The sequence below is a fragment of the Mya arenaria genome, chromosome 15, assembly GCF_026914265.1.
Source record: "Mya arenaria isolate MELC-2E11 chromosome 15, ASM2691426v1".
Lineage (NCBI taxonomy): Eukaryota > Metazoa > Mollusca > Bivalvia > Myida > Myidae > Mya > Mya arenaria.
The window spans coordinates 34,208,371-34,229,467 of NC_069136.1; the positions used below are offsets into that span (position 1 = coordinate 34,208,371).

At 33.0% G+C, this 21,097-nt stretch overlaps 1 protein-coding gene and 2 long non-coding RNA genes across 3 annotated transcripts; 1 reads left to right on the forward strand and 2 right to left on the reverse strand.

Moving 5' to 3' along the window:
- Positions 1-3,612: 3,612 nt before the first annotated feature.
- On the reverse strand, positions 3,613-4,881 carry LOC128219539 (uncharacterized). Its single transcript, XR_008258571.1, has 3 exons — positions 4,784-4,881; positions 4,066-4,150; positions 3,613-3,734 (listed from the first exon to the last, which is right to left on the reverse strand). It is a non-coding gene; the product is annotated as an uncharacterized LOC128219539 (long non-coding RNA).
- A 3,351-nt stretch (positions 4,882-8,232) lies between these two features.
- On the reverse strand, positions 8,233-9,553 carry LOC128219557 (uncharacterized). The gene is made up of 3 exons (XR_008258579.1): positions 9,457-9,553; positions 8,739-8,823; positions 8,233-8,407 (listed from the first exon to the last, which is right to left on the reverse strand). It is a non-coding gene; the product is annotated as an uncharacterized LOC128219557 (long non-coding RNA).
- A 1,384-nt stretch (positions 9,554-10,937) lies between these two features.
- On the forward strand, positions 10,938-13,591 carry LOC128219311 (uncharacterized). Its single transcript, XM_052927121.1, has 6 exons — positions 10,938-11,044; positions 11,765-11,824; positions 12,081-12,171; positions 12,542-12,591; positions 13,013-13,054; positions 13,461-13,591. Exons 1-6 carry the CDS (start codon positions 11,002-11,004, stop codon positions 13,589-13,591), a joined length of 417 nt encoding a protein of 138 aa, XP_052783081.1. The 5' UTR covers positions 10,938-11,001.
- The last annotated feature ends 7,506 nt before the right edge of the window (positions 13,592-21,097 follow it).

Below are 21,097 nucleotides of genomic sequence, written 5' to 3' on the forward strand. Positions count from 1 at the left end.
ATGCCTATAATGAAGGAGCTATGCTCCTTATGTTCCTTCTTGTGATTTCTTTGCTGTATCAATTCTTTAACAATATCAATAACATTTTTTATGTATGTACACATTATCCGTAAACAAAGCAACATTCTACCATGGGCGCCATACATTGTCTTTGGACACTTTACGGACTGCATCATCATTACTTCGGCCAAATGAAAAACAATCATCTGACCCCAAAGATTCAAATCGAGTTTGGGATTGACTGTCAGTGGACATGTCGAAATCTGAAAATACAGAATCGCTACTCTCGAATCTCAAACCGGAGGTGATTGAATAATGTATGGTGGCCTTTTGTCATCCGCGAGATCGGCGAACACTCTAGAATACTCATAGAGGATATTGTACTTTGACTAGTTTATCAACTCAACCGTTCGTCCGATCTTCTCGTCGTTGATATGAACACGGTCTATATTAGGTTGTGGCCTTGATGGCTATATGTATAAGGCGCCCGATCCTCTATATGCGGTAAACGATTCTCAAATTCCTAAATCCGTCCTTCAGAAGCACCACTGCTAATCTGCTTCTATTAATAGACGCTCCTCAAATGTCCACTCACATTTGTCGCAACTACCGGATCCCAAGCGCCGTTTGCAGCTATGTATGTGATCGCCTCCCATTTGCAATCCCGGAAACCGCTGTTGTAGGACGTTGCGAAGGAGGCTTTTTCTGTGGCTTAAGTGGAATCTGCTGATGCTGAAGTGCGATGGAACGCGGTGAGCTCCAGGATGTCCGTTTTGTCAACAAGCGTCATTGGTGACACCTAAAATAGAATATAATCTTTAATTTTTAAAAACCTGACATTACATGATGAGGTTTTAGACTTATTCCACTTTTCTTATTGTTATATTTAGGTCATCTTAATTAGCAATGTAAATAAATAGGACGCATACAATGCATTTTGTCGAACTAAATTGGAATTGAAAGTGCTAGCAGATGTAACAGATGAAACACTAACAGTAAACTACATTAAATAAAATCATTACAATATGGATTTGTAATAGAAACAGTGCAATATCAGATTGTTTAATCGCTTTTAAAACATTTCATGTCGAGGCGGTACCTGTTGTCGAATGGTTTCCGTGATAAGGAGCTTGAGGCGGTCAATGCTTGCGTTCATCCTCTCACGGCGTTGACGCTCAACTAGGGGCTTGCTTACCTACAAGGGACACAAAATGAAATGAGAAATACATGTAGGTATATAATTATATATAATGTAAGACACGATATGTTCATTCTCACCAGGCGTTGTTGGTACATTTAGACGGCTTAGGCTATCGGTGATTATATTCTTCACTTTTACAAACTTTGAATGTTCTTGAAAGTATTAATAAATATTTTTCTTTAATTTTATCATTCATTTTTATTTGTGTTGATGAAACTTACGCATGAGTTAATGTAACTTATTAAAACTCAATTATGTTATTTTGATTACGTTTAAAAGTAAGCTTTGAGATATCTCTTGTTGGGATTAACTTAGAAGAGACTAAAGCAAATATGCAAAGACGCATATTTCATCTTCAAGAACATGCTTTAGATAATAAACTGATATAAACAAATATATGATGCCATTCAGCAAAATTTTGATATGAAAGTAATTATGCTTTCTGTTTTATTCATGTAATAAAAAATACAAGTTCTTACATTAACTATAGATAAAAAGGAAAAAGACACAACAAACTAACCATTCTCAGGTATGAAGCAACGTCCCCTAAAGAATTTTGCACGTCTAGATCTATTGAACAAAATATGTTCTCCGTTCTTGCAAAATGTAAGGGTCAAATGAATCAACTCCTTGTATTTGTGAGAGTAATTGTTTAGGGCTTATGTCTAACGGTTGGAGAGTTTTGCGTGTATATAAAGCTTGGGTTACACGTGTCATTTGGCACGAGATCGTAATTATATCTTCACGTGGACATCCTTAATTGACGCGATTTTTGAGTGAACTGGTGTACAACTTTAAGTAACTGTCAATCTAATTGTTATATTATTATTATTTGATATTTAATTTACCTCATGTGCCCATGCATTAATTGGAATGAGTGAATAAAGGAAATTAGGCTGACACTATTTGTCCATTATGTAATTTACGCTGCAGCCAATTGTATAAACAATGGTAAATAATTACCTCGGTAAGTAAAACCACCGGTAAATTCCGTGGTAATATTACCATGGCGGTAAATGCGTTGTATAAAAGAAATTACCAAGGCGGTAAATTTACCAGGGTAAATTTTACCAAAATGTCCCATAATGCAATAGAGTGACGTCATTTTCCCGCACAGCTGTCAGATTGGAGGTATCTTTTTTATAAAAAAAATAATGTCCACATTCCATTTTTATAAAAAAATATATCTAAAAGGCAGGTTAATGACAAAATTCATTAAATCGGCCCAAGAAGTATTCAACAAAACAGTACAAAGTATTATAAGCTACTCCCGTGGCTGATCAATAAAACACATGTATGCAACACTGCAAGGAGTAGGTTTATTCTGAATTCAGGGGTGTTACTCTTTACTTCATACAAAACGGTCAACGAATACCGCAGAAAAATGCGAACATTATTGCAATGATTTGCAAGTCATAATGACACAATATATCTGAATAATTTAAAAACAGAAATTAACTGACAATAAATTATACTTGCTAACACAAAATTCAAAAAAATATCTTTGAATGGCATCTTCCTTTTTTCTCACGCTGACACCTAAGGAATTTATAGTCAGTTTCAACTTGTCATAGAAATGATGCACTGAGTTTCATAGAATTGATTCTCATTAAAGTGATCAATAATTCATATCTTTAATCTAATATGTACCATTGTTTCAGTATTCCATGTATTTGTTAATTAAAGCTGGGGGTCCATTGTTATATTTTAAACTGAATTATTGCTGAAATTAAGAATATATGTAAGAAAACACCACTGATTCTTTTTTTGTGTCAATACAGACACATATTATAAATGTACTTGATATTTTCTATATCTTCTATGTGAAATGTCATTTCTTGAAGAATTCCATTTATTAAATGCTGCATCCAACCACTTTGCAAATTCATAAGATTGTTAAACTACATGCGACATTTGTATAATATATCAGTTATGTTTATTATTAATGACCAAATGATCTTGAATCTTTTTCTTTGATCTGGTTTGTAACATATATATATATATATATATATATACATATGTTTGTATAATTATGTCCCTACCCATAGGCTTGCAGTAACCTCAACTTGGCACTAAAAATGCAATCATGTATAATTAACTTAATGAACTTATTTTTAGTGTCTGCTTATTTATGTCATAATTGTTTCTGTTTAAAATAGAATGTTACATGATCTCTTCAGTTATTGTCAGCACTATTTAATAATATTTTTTAACTATTTAAAAACTAATCTGTCCCATTGTGGATGTCAAATTGAAGTGTTAGAAGTACTTACTCATATAGTCACCATATTTTCATTTTACAGGAACATATTAAAAGTCAATATACAAGGAGTGTAACATTTATTTTCTATTTTCATTTAACTATAAATGGTCTTAAATTCAAAATCAAAGTCGATTCTTATGTATATACCAATAACCAGAATCAGCAATGTTAAACAGCATATAATTCACTAGCGGCTCCATGAAGTTCATGTTGTGATGTTTTCTTGACGGCACATTTGTCATATAACCTTGGTCTTCCACTGGTAGCAATCTAAAGATAAGTAAAATTATTTTGTAATCTTTAAAATTATATGTTGTCTGTGAAAATCAGCTTCATATCTTAAATGGCTGATTAATGAATATTGGATGCGGATATGGAAATATGCATATGAGGGGGTGGGGGGTGGTGGTGGTAGGGGGGGGGGGGTGACGGCGTTCCCTAGAGGCCAATGTTTCTATAAATTTGAAAGGTAAGTTAACAAGATCGTCGGTAAGAGATGATGGCTTTCACAATAAACAAACAAGTTAATGATATTTTGCTTTCATTCAAATGACAGTACACTGTTAATTTACAGAAGAAAAAAAAACAACCTTATTTTTACCTCACTGCTCTTGGTGTCTTTAATCATGTGCCTGTTATATGTTCTATCATCACACTGGCTCTGCTGGCTTTCGCTGATGAAAAGCCTAAAATGATTATAATATTCATTATCACAATTATGAAATGGTTGTGTACAATTGAACATAAACGTGCTAATCACAGAACTGTATATGTAACAGTATAATTTATATACATTTTAACAAACTCAAAAAATCATACTTGGGTATGTTGTCATACCACAGCTGTTCAAGTTGTTTTTATCAAATATACAGTAAACTTTTATATTATCAAGGCACTTCACAGTATTTGGTTAGCAGTCACCCCATTGTGTGCCTCTATATAAAAGAAAACTGTGGAAATAGACTATAGACTGAGGTATATTTCATAGAAAATGACGTCATAGCTGTCATTTACAGTATTGTTCAATGTTTACAGGCGGTTCAATTTGATTGTAAATATTTATGTGCAAAATACTCAAAAAATGTGCAAATTGGGATACATTTCAACAAAGTAAGGTCGAGACCTGCAATCAAGTGTTGGTCTCGAACCATTGCATTGAGCTTTGAAAGATTTTGGAATCATTTAAACGCGAAACAAGGTAAATAACTTTCTTAAACTTCAGATTTCTTGTGTCACTGTGTTTGTACATGAAATTTGTTCGTTGGAATATTTATAATGCATTTATTTGTTCACACAGTGAGTTATTGGCGATTTCTTACCTCTGTATTCCTGTCTTCTATTGATATGGACGTAATGGAACAGTTTTCTAAGCACGAAGTTTCAGTTTGTCTTTAAAAGCGACAAAATGAGTTGTGAATCGAGCGTTTGTTTATGTCTGGTCGGCCATCTTGATTCTGGTAACTGAGACGGTAAATCAATTTACCCACCTCTTGGAGGAGGGTAAATATTACCGCGGTAAATAGCTTGGTAAAATCTTAATTTTGTTTTATACAATTGATTACCGCCAATTTACCAGGAAAATTACCGCCGGTAAAATATTACCCTGGGTAAATCTGTTTATACAATTGGCTGCAGAACGCATTGTGTATTAATGGCAAATCGCTAATAAATGATATTTACTAAAACTAAGCTCATATTCATATCAAAAAAGAAATATTGAAAAATAATTAGCGGCAAAACAGCGTATCGATGGTCAGTGCCCAAAAGTTAAGTATGTTTATGTAACGAGCGTTTTGATCGGTCGAAGATGATATCAGGAAAATGACCTATTTATAGTTTTGCACTCGATTTTGCAAAGAATGAATCAGAGGTAATATTTAATATTATCAAACATTTGATTATGAGAATGGACTTCGGCTGCCGTAAAGAAGACGTATAAACATATGGAAGGGCATAGAAGAAAAAATACATCTTGACTTACTGATTATACATCGTGCATTCTGAGGTGAACATCTTGCATTTTGATTTGTACATCTTGATTCCTTACATGTACATCGTGCTTAATTGCATCCTTGTTGTTTGATATATTTATAGCAGTTGATATTTTAAACCTAATATCAAGTTTTTTTGTGTTAAAATTCGCGTAAAATATGATATCGATTAACAATTCCTAGCCAAAACTTCGTTTCATTTGGGCGAAAGTTCGGAAAGTCGTACAGAAATAAACGGAAGGTTTCGACATAATATGACAATCGGAACTCCTCGGTCAAAATAAATTTATTCCGAAGTTTGCTGGAGATGGCTGAGTTGTTACGATTGATAAAACCTATTTTTTAGAAACTCACAGAAATGACCGACACTGTAAGCTTATTTTAAGCGTATGGCTATGTGGAATTCGTCCTGGCTTGCTGACATTTTTTATTAGTCATACTTAGGTTTGAGAAACAAAGCCAACAAAAACAGTAAGCCAAAAAGTAAGCTACAAATGTATAAAGACAGTAAGACTTATAGATAGCTTAAACACGATAATAATGGAGATTAATAAATAAACATTCACCAAGCTAGCAATGCAGTTGCTCGGATAACGTATTCAGGGTGTAATGGAAAGAAGTACAAGTAAGGAAGCAGGATGTACAAGTCAAAACGCAAGGTGTATCATTTGCTTTAATGTCCTTCAATATAATATTAACGCACATAAATGTTATCAGCTCGTCATACCCTTATCTCATTGCGACTAAAGGTAAACAATGCTTTTTGTAAAATCGTTATTTAAATTCCTGTTGAACATTTTGTCAATCTAGACAATTGCTAGTTAAAATATAATCTTTAATTTATTAAGATTGGATTATAGCTGTTTCTAAATTATGGAAGAAACATCCAAACGAGGTGACCTTTCTAATCATACTAGTAAGTGTTTTATTACTGATGCAATATTCCTATATCGATCTGATAACAACGTAAGCAAACACAAGAACACAAAGGCACGTTAATATTACAACACAGTTTTAAAGAATGATATTTGGATACATATTAGCTTTAACTTTATTCATAAAAACCACGAATATTTTTACAACAACTGGGGATCGTTCGTCGTATAACACACACTGAACATTACACAAAAGTACGTTTTTAGATATTTAACATTACTACTGAAAGGAATTTATTTATCAATTAATCATACGTGGGAGTATGTATATTGTTTGTTAAAGATTATTGTATACTTCATTTCTTAACGTAAGTCAAATTTGATTCATTTTCTAAAACTCATTCCGGTTTTCTACACACATCTTTTAATTGCAGAATCTTTGCAATGAACATTGATGATTAAATAATTAATTTCAAGTTACTTTTATAAACTCACACACGCTCGTTGTGAGGATGATTTGTTATGGCAAGTTGTAATACCAAGTTAAATATCTAAAACCATTTCTAATAGCTCGATCAGTTTAAATCCCTGTTAAAACTATATAGCAATCTATCGACATTTAACATTTAAAATGTTGAGGGCTACGGTCCCAAGGGATGACCCCCTTAGGACAAATTCATGAACCACTCGAGTGCCTTGTTTATTTTTCATATTTCATTTTATCCGCTCCTACTGCAAAATTTAAAACTTTTTTGATCAAGGTTGTTCCGTAAACGAAGAGAAGTCTGCGTCAGAGCGCGAGAGGGGCAAGAAAAGAAAAGGTAGGAACCTTTAAACCCAGAATTTATGTTTAAATAAACAGACCCGAAAGTAATTCTTATCACATTGTTGATGACTTACACTCGAGCTAAGATAAATAAGTTTATAAACTTAAACATAATTTTATCATGCACATTGTGCAAAATTAACCACGTTTTCTTGCTATTTGCATTTAGAGAATAATGGTAACACATCCGATGTTCATGGACTTCAGACGACATCACACTTATCATGTTTGTCAAAGTTTACGCAAATACACACTTGAAGCAAAGGCGCATTAGTATTAATATGGAAACCTTACACTATTCTCCTGAAATTAATAATAATACAGTTTATTAGTTTTATCGGTTCAAAAACGTTTTTTTGTAGACGAAAGTTACTTTTTTATCAAAAACTCATGTAAACGCGTATACATTTTATTAGCTCATGATACAGACATCTCCTTATTTTGATATATATATATCATTAAATGTATATTTATTCTCAATCTTCCTCATCATGCGGGTTGGAATGCTGAAATATAATGTTTAACCTAATGATATCGGATTATTTTCAGTTCAGCAACCACGGAAACCAAATTGACTGAAAGATATGGCCCCTATGTGCGTAAGTTTTTTAATTTACTGGTTGGATGTTCTTATTCAATGCCAGGTTTCAGTTTTAAAAAGGATATGGCGCCGGTGCTAATAGCGTACATTATTTGATAATGTATTTATAGCACGGACTTGAAAATCATCACTCATGTGTTTGTATAATTATGTCCCTACCCATAGGCTTGCAGTAACCTCAACTTGGCACTAAAAATGCAATCATGTATAATTAACTTAATGAACTTATTTTTAGTGTCTGCTTATTTATGTCATAATTGTTTCTGTTTAAAATAGAATGTTACATGATCTCTTCAGTTATTGTCAGCACTATTTAATAATATTTTTTAACTATTTAAAAACTAATCTGTCCCATTGTGGATGTCAAATTGAAGTGTTAGAAGTACTTACTCATATAGTCACCATATTTTCATTTTACAGGAACATATTAAAAGTCAATATACAAGGAGTGTAACATTTATTTTCTATTTTCATTTAACTATAAATGGTCTTAAATTCAAAATCAAAGTCGATTCTTATGTATATACCAATAACCAGAATCAGCAATGTTAAACAGCATATAATTCACTAGCGGCTCCATGAAGTTCATGTTGTGATGTTTTCTTGACGGCACATTTGTCATATAACCTTGGTCTTCCACTGGTAGCAATCTAAAGATAAGTAAAATTATTTTGTAATCTTTAAAATTATATGTTGTCTGTGAAAATCAGCTTCATATCTTAAATGGCTGATTAATGAATATTGGATGCGGATATGGAAATATGCATATGAGGGGGTGGGGGGTGGTGGTGGTAGGGGGGGGGGGGTGACGGCGTTCCCTAGAGGCCAATGTTTCTATAAATTTGAAAGGTAAGTTAACAAGATCGTCGGTAAGAGATGATGGCTTTCACAATAAACAAACAAGTTAATGATATTTTGCTTTCATTCAAATGACAGTACACTGTTAATTTACAGAAGAAAAAAAAACAACCTTATTTTTACCTCACTGCTCTTGGTGTCTTTAATCATGTGCCTGTTATATGTTCTATCATCACACTGGCTCTGCTGGCTTTCGCTGATGAAAAGCCTAAAATGATTATAATATTCATTATCACAATTATGAAATGGTTGTGTACAATTGAACATAAACGTGCTAATCACAGAACTGTATATGTAACAGTATAATTTATATACATTTTAACAAACTCAAAAAATCATACTTGGGTATGTTGTCATACCACAGCTGTTCAAGTTGTTTTTATCAAATATACAGTAAACTTTTATATTATCAAGGCACTTCACAGTATTTGGTTAGCAGTCACCCCATTGTGTGCCTCTATATAAAAGAAAACTGTGGAAATAGACTATAGACTGAGGTATATTTCATAGAAAATGACGTCATAGCTGTCATTTACAGTATTGTTCAATGTTTACAGGCGGTTCAATTTGATTGTAAATATTTATGTGCAAAATACTCAAAAAATGTGCAAATTGGGATACATTTCAACAAAGTAAGGTCGAGACCTGCAATCAAGTGTTGGTCTCGAACCATTGCATTGAGCTTTGAAAGATTTTGGAATCATTTAAACGCGAAACAAGGTAAATAACTTTCTTAAACTTCAGATTTCTTGTGTCACTGTGTTTGTACATGAAATTTGTTCGTTGGAATATTTATAATGCATTTATTTGTTCACACAGTGAGTTATTGGCGATTTCTTACCTCTGTATTCCTGTCTTCTATTGATATGGACGTAATGGAACAGTTTTCTAAGCACGAAGTTTCAGTTTGTCTTTAAAAGCGACAAAATGAGTTGTGAATCGAGCGTTTGTTTATGTCTGGTCGGCCATCTTGATTCTGGTAACTGAGACGGTAAATCAATTTACCCACCTCTTGGAGGAGGGTAAATATTACCGCGGTAAATAGCTTGGTAAAATCTTAATTTTGTTTTATACAATTGATTACCGCCAATTTACCAGGAAAATTACCGCCGGTAAAATATTACCCTGGGTAAATCTGTTTATACAATTGGCTGCAGAACGCATTGTGTATTAATGGCAAATCGCTAATAAATGATATTTACTAAAACTAAGCTCATATTCATATCAAAAAAGAAATATTGAAAAATAATTAGCGGCAAAACAGCGTATCGATGGTCAGTGCCCAAAAGTTAAGTATGTTTATGTAACGAGCGTTTTGATCGGTCGAAGATGATATCAGGAAAATGACCTATTTATAGTTTTGCACTCGATTTTGCAAAGAATGAATCAGAGGTAATATTTAATATTATCAAACATTTGATTATGAGAATGGACTTCGGCTGCCGTAAAGAAGACGTATAAACATATGGAAGGGCATAGAAGAAAAAATACATCTTGACTTACTGATTATACATCGTGCATTCTGAGGTGAACATCTTGCATTTTGATTTGTACATCTTGATTCCTTACATGTACATCGTGCTTAATTGCATCCTTGTTGTTTGATATATTTATAGCAGTTGATATTTTAAACCTAATATCAAGTTTTTTTGTGTTAAAATTCGCGTAAAATATGATATCGATTAACAATTCCTAGCCAAAACTTCGTTTCATTTGGGCGAAAGTTCGGAAAGTCGTACAGAAATAAACGGAAGGTTTCGACATAATATGACAATCGGAACTCCTCGGTCAAAATAAATTTATTCCGAAGTTTGCTGGAGATGGCTGAGTTGTTACGATTGATAAAACCTATTTTTTAGAAACTCACAGAAATGACCGACACTGTAAGCTTATTTTAAGCGTATGGCTATGTGGAATTCGTCCTGGCTTGCTGACATTTTTTATTAGTCATACTTAGGTTTGAGAAACTAAGCCAACAAAAACAGTAAGCCAAAAAGTAAGCTACAAATGTATAAAGACAGTAAGACTTATAGATAGCTTAAACACGATAATAATGGAGATTAATAAATAAACATTCACCAAGCTAGCAATGCAGTTGCTCGGATAACGTATTCAGGGTGTAATGGAAAGAAGTACAAGTAAGGAAGCAGGATGTACAAGTCAAAACGCAAGGTGTATCATTTGCTTTAATGTCCTTCAATATAATATTAACGCACATAAATGTTATCAGCTCGTCATACCCTTATCTCATTGCGACTAAAGGTAAACAATGCTTTTTGTAAAATCGTTATTTAAATTCCTGTTGAACATTTTGTCAATCTAGACAATTGCTAGTTAAAATATAATCTTTAATTTATTAAGATTGGATTATAGCTGTTTCTAAATTATGGAAGAAACATCCAAACGAGGTGACCTTTCTAATCATACTAGTAAGTGTTTTATTACTGATGCAATATTCCTATATCGATCTGATAACAACGTAAGCAAACACAAGAACACAAAGGCACGTTAATATTACAACACAGTTTTAAAGAATGATATTTGGATACATATTAGCTTTAACTTTATTCATAAAAACCACGAATATTTTTACAACAACTGGGGATCGTTCGTCGTATAACACACACTGAACATTACACAAAAGTACGTTTTTAGATATTTAACATTACTACTGAAAGGAATTTATTTATCAATTAATCATACGTGGGAGTATGTATATTGTTTGTTAAAGATTATTGTATACTTCATTTCTTAACGTAAGTCAAATTTGATTCATTTTCTAAAACTCATTCCGGTTTTCTACACACATCTTTTAATTGCAGAATCTTTGCAATGAACATTGATGATTAAATAATTAATTTCAAGTTACTTTTATAAACTCACACACGCTCGTTGTGAGGATGATTTGTTATGGCAAGTTGTAATACCAAGTTAAATATCTAAAACCATTTGTAATAGCTCGATCAGTTTAAATCCCTGTTAAAACTATAAAGCAAACTATCGACATTTAACATTTAAAATGTTGAGGGCTTCGGTCCCAAGGGATGACCCCCTTAGGACAAATTCATGAACCACTCGAGTGCCTTGTTTATTTTTCATATTTCATTTTATCCGCTCCTACTGCAAAATTTAAAACTTTTTTGATCAAGGTTGTTCCGTAAACGAAGAGAAGTCTGCGTCAGAGCGCGAGAGGGGCAAGAAAAGAAAAGGTAGGAACCTTTAAACCCAGAATTTATGTTTAAATAAACAGACCCGAAAGTAATTCTTATCACATTGTTGATGACTTACACTCGAGCTAAGATAAATAAGTTTATAAACTTAAACATAATTTTATCATGCACATTGTGCAAAATTAACCACGTTTTCTTGCTATTTGCATTTAGAGAATAATGGTAACACATCCGATGTTCATGGACTTCAGACGACATCACACTTATCATGTTTGTCAAAGTTTACATATTTCAGGGTCCCACGAATCTGATGAGGTCCCGAAGAGATCTCGGTCGGGTGCTCAGGCCGGTCTTTCTTCAGAGAAAGGAAGAGAAAAGGCCACAAGGTATACATAAAGCTGAATGTGTTTTGATAGTAGCTTATTGCAAAAAGTGTCAAATAAAAAAACGCAAATACACACTTGAAGCAAAGGCGCATTAGTATTAATATGGAAACCTTACACTATTCTCCTGAAATTAATAATAATACAGTTTATTAGTTTTATCGGTTCAAAAACGTTTTTTTGTAGACGAAAGTTACTTTTTTATCAAAAACTCATGTAAACGCGTATACATTTTATTAGCTCATGATACAGACATCTCCTTATTTTGATATATATATATCATTAAATGTATATTTATTCTCAATCTTCCTCATCATGCGGGTTGGAATGCTGAAATATAATGTTTAACCTAATGATATCGGATTATTTTCAGTTCAGCAACCACGGAAACCAAATTGACTGAAAGATATGGCTCCTATGTGCGTAAGTTTTTTAATTTACTGGTTGGATGTTCTTATTCAATGCCAGGTTTCAGTTTTAAAAAGGATATGGCGCCGGTGCTAATAGCGTACATTATTTGATAATGTATTTATAGCACGGACTTGAAAATCATCACTCATTTATCATTCAATAATGGAAATTTATTTTACAGGTTGGAATGGGATTTTGTGTGTGTGTTGGAGGGGGGTTGCGGGTAGTAACCAATCAAATTATCAGATTAAATAGCTAAATACATCTGCAATAGTACGATCTATTTAAGTTCTAGTTAAAACTTTGATTTTTGTAAAATATCAGAATTTCAAAATCTAGTCACGGTTAGCGGCTACGGACTCAGGATATCCTTACGACAAATCCAAGAGCTGCTCTGTCTGCCTTCTTTATTTTAATACTTCACTTATTTCAGGTATGCACTCTCCTTGGGTGCCCGAGGATAATAAAAGAAAGGGTAAAAACACAATAATTTTTATTCTATTTTTCAATTGTTATATTGATACAACATCGATTTAAGCTTTGAAATAATTAAACACAACAAGGTGTTCTAGTGGTATAAGTGTCCGCCTCTCACTCAGGATGTTCGAGCCATACCAGGGACGTTCTTATGCCTCTAAATAAGGACACCCCAGTACTGTTAATTACTCGGGTAATGAACCGGAGAGTGATTCATATCAGCTTAAAGATGTCCAACATCGAGCCGAAATGAATTTGGATATTAAACTAAATAAAGGGCAAAAACAACTTTTTACCGTGTTGAATAATTGGAGTCTTATTGCTTGATTAGAAATTTCGATGATAAGGACTATTTAAACTCGTATCATGTATGTCAATGTTTCAATTTCAATGACATATTTCAGGGACACCTAGTGCGCTTCCAGACGGACCCAGGTCGGGTGTTGAGCCTGTTCCCACTGACGATGTACCAGACGGAGTAGAAAAACCTTTGTCTGGCCTTCCAGGCGCTAACCTACGGAAACCCAAACGATAATCAATCGAACTCGTTTTGTTCCTTTGGTGAAGTATTTGAATAAGGTGAAACCACATCATATGAATTTGCTGAAAATAATTGTGAATACAGCTATGTCAGAGATTCGGTAGATGCAATAATTTGAGTGGAAAATACAAACGGAACTTACAAAAAACGGCTAAATCTTGCTGACAGCCTAATTGCAGAGCGTGTATTAAGATATTATTGTTAAATTACATTGGAAAAAATAATGAAATAATACCAACAGATCTGAAGAGCTGATCAACTCTTATTCAAATAAGTGTTGATGTCGTTTTGAATGGGAAATAAATACATTTTCAAATATGTTGTCAGACTATATATTATAAATAGCATTTTTCGAACTTAAACTAATATTATACTTAACCATGTGATTAAGATGAATCACACACTAAGACGATGATCATGATTTAAATAAATCACACCCTAAAACATGATTAATGTTACCTGAGACGCACATTTAGACATCAAGATTTTTTTTGGTGTGGAAGGAAGGATTTATTCTTACTTAACAAAATTTTAAACATAACCGTTTTCCAGCCATTTCCTATAATAATTCAATATACCAAGTATAAAAATAACAGCCCAAAGGTTAATCAACGATGAACTAGAAATGTTGTTTTCAAAGCGCCGCCTTCGAAAATCAATGTCTCTCCTTGAACTGGAGGTTATTTGAAGCGAGAGTTAAACTGAAGGAGGGGGTAAAATAGCTTATTAAATTTCTTCAAGTATTTTTGAGTAAGTCTGGACAAATGCATTATACAAAACAAACAAGGGGAGATCACTTTGTAAATATGAGTCCCAAAGTTATAAATCTTGTAAGGTGCAAAACTTTCCATCACCACCTATGCATAATATAAGGTTTACTGAATTCGAACTCCTTTGAGTAATCTTTTAAGTAAGTGTCTTGAGAAAGGATGAATTATGAGAAACAAACAATGCGAGTTAGTTCTGCAATTAAGTGCCCCCAGAGTTTTTTCTTGCAGGTTGAACAACATCACATAACTATCACATAACTATCTGTCTTTGTTCCATATTTCAATAAATTCCTTATTGTATTTTTGATAAATGAATATATAAATATAACTCTGAAGGAAAATGCCCCGGAGTTATGATTAGAAGAAGAAGAAGAAGAAGAAGAAGAAGAAGAAGAAGAAGAAGAAGAAGAAGAAGAAGAAGAAGAAGAAAGGAAAGGAAGAAAGGAAAATAAGAAAGGAGAAAAATAAGAATAATAATGCCATATACAGTGCTTCTCCCTTTTAGTCGAAGGGGAGACATAATTTACATAGCATAAGACTTTATGCATAACTTTGAGCATGTTCTGACCAAACATGTGTTGCAAGTATATTAAAACTTAATGTAGCTTTTAAAATGTTCGACTAATGCTGCCGGTATTGCAAGTATTGTGAAACTTAGTGTATATTTAAACTTGTTCTGACCAATATGCTCATGTTGGAATTATATTAAAGGCTAAGGTAGTTTTGAACATGTTCTGACCAAACATGCCCGTGTTGCAAGTATATCAATACTTAATGTAGCTCTTAACACGTTCTGACCGAACTTGTCCGAGTTGCAAGTATATTCCAAGTTAATGTAGCTCTTAACACGTTCTGACCAAACATGTCCGTGTTGCAAGTATATTAAAGGCTAATGTAGTTTTGAACATGTTCTGACCAAACATCGTCGTGTTTCAGGTATATTAAAGGCTTATGTAATTTTGAACATGTTTTCACCAAACATGCCCGTGTTGCAAGCATATTAAAGGCTAATGTAGCTTTGAACATGTTCTCGTTAATCCTCATCGAAAATATAGGATAGAAGTAGATACTGATGTGCCAAACTTCAGTGTACTGTAATAATGAATATAAGATGCAGTGCAATGCAAAAATTATGTCTGTAAGTCCCTTGATTGCTTGTCAGTGCCCGCACATTTCAGTTACACATAGACCCCTGATAGGCCGAAAATCTAAGGCCAAATCCTTGACCATGTCTTTAATTATAATAGCATTTGCTAAGAAATTGTGTGGTTTGTCCGTATGCGTATACAAGAATGCAAAAAACAAATGAAACTTGTAAATACATCACTATACTGGTACAACTTATTAATCTTCGGATGTTTAATTTTTCTGCATTACTTTTTAAAAGCAATTTCGTAAAACTGTTTGTGATTTGATTTTTAAGTGTTTTAATCAAGAAAACTGCATAGTTGTTTCTGTTCATATTGCATTGTATTCATTTCTTGACCGATATAAGAAAGTATTTTGAACCACATATATTCACGACCCCGGTCATTATTCTTTTGAAAAAGTGACTCCATTTCAGTAAAATATTGACTACATCTTGACAATAATGACTCCTTACGTGTCTATAGATTAGTGACCCCAACCAAACAGAAACGAATGTATTATATTGTAGTTAAATATATATTTGATCGCCGTTTTGGGCTTTTAAAGGCTTGTGCTCCTAATTGTTAGTACTACAGCTGGTGCTGCTGCAGCTACTACGTCTTTAGTGCTGCTGCTACTATTTCTTTGGTGCTGCTTCTGCTGCTTATCTTGCGATAGTAGTTCTATATAAAGGGATTTTATTTTCATCAGCGTGATGACCCTTCATTTATTTTATTATAGTGATGAAGCCACGAAGTAAAATGAACCCTTACGAAGAGTTTTGACATTGAAAGAACAACTGCCCGCAATTAGTTTACTTTGTGTACAGAGCTGGTAATACTATCACCCGCATAACGATATAGTATGAACAGGGGGTCACCTTCTCTACTAAAAAATAATGACCGGGGGACCGTGATTCTTAGGTGTCAAAATACATCCTTACACCGTCCAAATCCTGATAGCCTCTTATACAACAACACCGTCATCAAATTGTTGAATCAATCAACAAAATCGAAGTTAAACGGGTTATGTCAATATTTAGATGTTGCGTAAATTATAGACATTTAAATATGCACTTGATGAATACAAACTTTAAACATAAGTGAGAGGTCTAGAGAGCTAAATAGCTGCACTCTAACAGATTTACCGTTTTTACAACTCTTTTTTTAAGTCTCGGAATGAGCCAATTCTTGCGTAAATATATGCAAACCAGTAATTAAAGACTGCTGACAAAAGATCAGATCGCAGGTTTTCATGTTTCTGTTCGAAAATTAATGATTTATGGCTAAAAGCGTTACCATCGGTTCAAGAAAAATGCATAAAACATCATCAATGTTGATACAAACTGGATGTAGCCGTTATATCGTGCAAAAACTGAAAGTTATTAAAGAACTTCCAAAGGGAGATGTGCGAACAAACACTCGTAATTTACCTAGATTTAGTTTTCAATATCCTGACAATTTGTACGGCATCAGATATGGTTGTGAAGATAATGATGTCTATATTAGGCGGCCATTTACAGTTGAGGAAGCCTTTTCCGCTATAGAAGTCGTTTTAAGTTTGTTTACCCATTTGATTGGTCAGCGTTCTACCGAATTCAATACTTTGGGTATCAAACTGATAAAAACACATGGCAATGCTCCCATAGGTCTTACTATGAAGAGTGCTGGTTCGACCAAGGTTATGATTATTAATACTCAATTTAAGTGGTATTTCTTGTATTGACCATTTGATAGTTGTTTTCCTACATGAATTGAGTCATGTACTCGAAGGATTTAATGGAGAGTCTCACCGTTTAGAATTTTACTCTCTGTTTATCGCACTGAAAACTCTTTTTTTACACCATATGCCTGAAGGTTACAACACTGATATCATTCAAAAGTCTAAAGTTTCAACGTATGCTCCGTGTCCCGTTGGACCTTCTAATACACCACCCACCATTGACTTAACGGATGACAACTAAATAGTTAATAACGGGACTAGTGGCATTTTATGTGATTGTAACATGTATTCTGTTTTACCAGTTTGATACTTTTAAATATGTTTGCATTGAAACAAAAAGAAAAACTATGGGGTGTTTCAAACCTCAGACCTTACAGGATCAGAGTTAATTACTCAAAAGTAAAAGTGCGATAGACCACTGACCTTGGGATAATGCATTTTTCATAATTAATCAGAAAGCTAGTTTGTATTTACTAAAAGGGGTAAACCATACTTGTTTGAATATTTGACCTTTTTTCTTTGTCTTATGACGTGTAAGGCTCCAAAGATTAACAATATCTAGTGATTATCTGAAATTTTGTTTGAAATACGTTTTATAAAACCATACAGTAGAAATGTAACAAAGACTTTTGTAAATGGTCGCCTAGATAACGTTTTATTGCTTCAAACATTTAACCAACATTATTACTTATGAATTCAATGTTACATTACTCTTATCATTTTTTTTAATTAAAACTATCAAGTACATACTCATATTTATAACATACATCTTAGTAAATTTCCTTGAGAAAATGATTATTGAAAATTATGTACAACGTTTAACATTTTGTTCATTTTTTTTCAAATTTCACATTTAAAGTGTTTAATAAAGACGAACCGTCGATGATCAGCACATATCAGGATTGTAGTTTCCTTTACAGGCGCAAAATACCAGTGTTGAATGCATATCATGTTTAACACATTATTTAGGTTCAGATAAAAAATATTAGCCTTTCAAATGTTTTTTAATGAATAGCTACGTGGCCACGTATTCCACAGTTAAAATGTCGCTGATATTTTTTAATCTGTACATAAATCATATGCAATTTCTTTTGTTTTAATCATTAAATTCAAGTAAGTTAAATACAATAATACATTAAAATAGAAAAACAACAACAACAAAACAACGTTTATTTCATCAATCTATATTGCGCGGCTTTAATATTGAGACATATCCAATAAAAACCGGCTATGTCGAACTCATTTTTCTCGATTTTCTGGTTGTTTCGAACTTTTTCAAGTGTGATTGGTTAAGTAAGATAAGTTTTGTATTTCGGTTATCTCGAATGTTTGTTATCTCGACTGTATATACTATTGGTTGTATGTTTCATGTACTTTAAATCAAGGTTTACATAAACCGTTATATGTTACTATGTAAACTAATCAGATAATTGTCTTATCAAACCTTTCGCTTTACGACCCAACCCTCGTATACCAGATACATCGGTAAAGATTTTTAAAGAAAAATTAAACAAAAAAAGGGTATTTTCTTATATCTTTAACATTGCTTTATTTTCCGATTGAATCCTTACACAAATATTTTTTTGAGATAATTAAACAGCGATTTTTCTCTTGATGTTGTTTATCTGGATAATCAGATAATAATAAATGTTTCACAATTTTAAAAGGAAAAATCGCCCATCTGTTTTTTGTTCAATACGGTGCATTGTCTTGTAATTTATTTCTTTTAAGGAATACAAATAAAATGTATAATTATGTGATTTTTTTATGGAATGTGATACGGTATTATATTGGTATCATTTCAAAGGGTTTAACGGGTAGAGAAATATGTAAAACACAAACAAATATATCATAGAACAGACCGTATTTTACTACACGTAAACATTACAGTTTTTGGTGCTAAATATAGATAATTTTACAAATATATTAACATTACAATTATATAATGAAGTGAACGGCATCAAATGCATATTATACTTGACATATAAATTCTTCATTAAATAAAAACAAGTTCTTCATTTCCACTAACATCTCCAAAATTAAAAGGGTAGCTGGTATGCATTTCTTTTGTTCACTTTTTATTTTAGAGAGCCGGGATTCTGTACCAGGCCAACCTGTATCAGAGTATATCACGTTTGAAAAAAAGAACATGATTATATAATGCTCAAATTTTATGTTGAAACAAACATAATGTTGCCTGAGATCAACATTATGTTTATATATGTTCTGTTAACCCTTTGAAGAGTGGAAGCGAAAAAGTTCCATTTGTTTTCACCCGTCCATCCGGATAACCAGGAATTACTAAATGAAGAGGCGGGCTCATATCCCTGCAAAGCATCCATACATGTACAAATAACATACATATCACTTAAATAAATCACACCCTGATTTAAGTCTGTTTAGATGACGCTTAACAATTTCAACGTGGTAAAATTTTGTTAACATAGTTTGGCCCCAGTGGGTTGTACATTTTACGATGCCACTGGCCTTTCCATGGGAGTCGACACAAGTGTGAGTGAATGTACCCCAGTTGGAACTACCTTGTTTATTCACGTGCGTCTTTTCATAGCACTGACACATAGGATCCTCCTTTAACGTCTCCAGAAGACCAGTTTTAGTTTTAGTTGCGAGTCTTGAAATCGAACATGCAACCCTTCCGTCGGTTGGGAGTCAAGTGTTTTATAACTAGACCACGGGATCCGCCGCATGGTCCAATGAGTGTCAGTGGGCGCTACGTTGGTTCTGTCTAATATTTTGGGCTCGATGCTCCACATAAGAACTAAAACGACAAGAACATTTATGTGATCATCTTAAAACCTGGCCCCAATTTCTCGAACAAGTTTAAGTCTCTTATTATAGGAATAAGCTATACATGTATAGGTATATACTGTGTAATACAGGTATTCTTATTTTGAAGATTTTAAAGATTTGTAAGGGATTTTGTTATGATAAACACAACAGTTTTTCTTTATTTTGCAAATTCAACGTTGAGTAAGTATTGTTCCTAAATGAATAATGAAAGGCATATAATACTATCAGATTAGATAGAAATTAAAACAATCAAATAATGTTGCGGAAAGGTCTTTCCTTTGTTATGTGATTTAGGTTAAGACTTATTTTATAAAACCAGGCCCAAATATCAGGACAATACTCTTATTTCTAGATCTCAACATCACATCTTATTTCCAAATATAAGCATGAAAATAATTATGATGATACGCATTATCATGTCCGATATATTTGATAAAAATAATCTAGAGCAAAAAAATGTACTTGAATAATAATAAAAAAATAACCAATTTGTGTTCTAATATAATGTTGCCATTGGATATTGACCATCCATTATTGTGCAAAAATCAAATGGGTAATAACGAGTGTGCACAGTCTACCGTAATATAAATTGTTTGACTAGAATGAACTAATTTCTAATACCCCGGAATGATTGTTGCATATATAGAAAGAGAGAAAATCGTGATATGTGACTAAATTTGATCTTCTCGTTTTCATTTTAGCTATGATATTACGACATTGAAGCTTTGGCTATGACATTTCGACGTTTTCAATTAAGCTATGATATTACGACATTGAAACTTTGGCTATGACATTTCGACGTTTTCAATTAAGCTATGATATTATGACATTGAAACTTTGGCTATGACAATTCGACGTTTTCAATTAAGCTATGATATTATGACATTGAAACTTTGGCTATGACATTTTCACAATAAAATCTTGGCTATGACCTTTCGACGTTACGATTATATAATTGTTTTCATTATCAATTCCATTCAGTGAGACTGTATTTATTGACACCACATTGAGAAGCAACTTTTTTTTCGCAACACAAGGAAACAACTCAAATAACATTTACAATTTTTTA

Bases quoted from the DNA above. Each gene is read 5' to 3' on its own strand.
- LOC128219311 (XM_052927121.1), top strand. From the start codon at position 11,002: ATGGAAGAAACATCCAAACGAGGTGACCTTTCTAATCATACTA. The intron at 12,172-12,541 runs GTATACATAAAG...GATTATTTTCAG, and splicing joins GGAAGAGAAAAGGCCACAAG to TTCAGCAACCACGGAAACCA. The intron at 12,592-13,012 runs GTAAGTTTTTTA...CACTTATTTCAG, and splicing joins AAGATATGGCTCCTATGTGC to GTATGCACTCTCCTTGGGTG.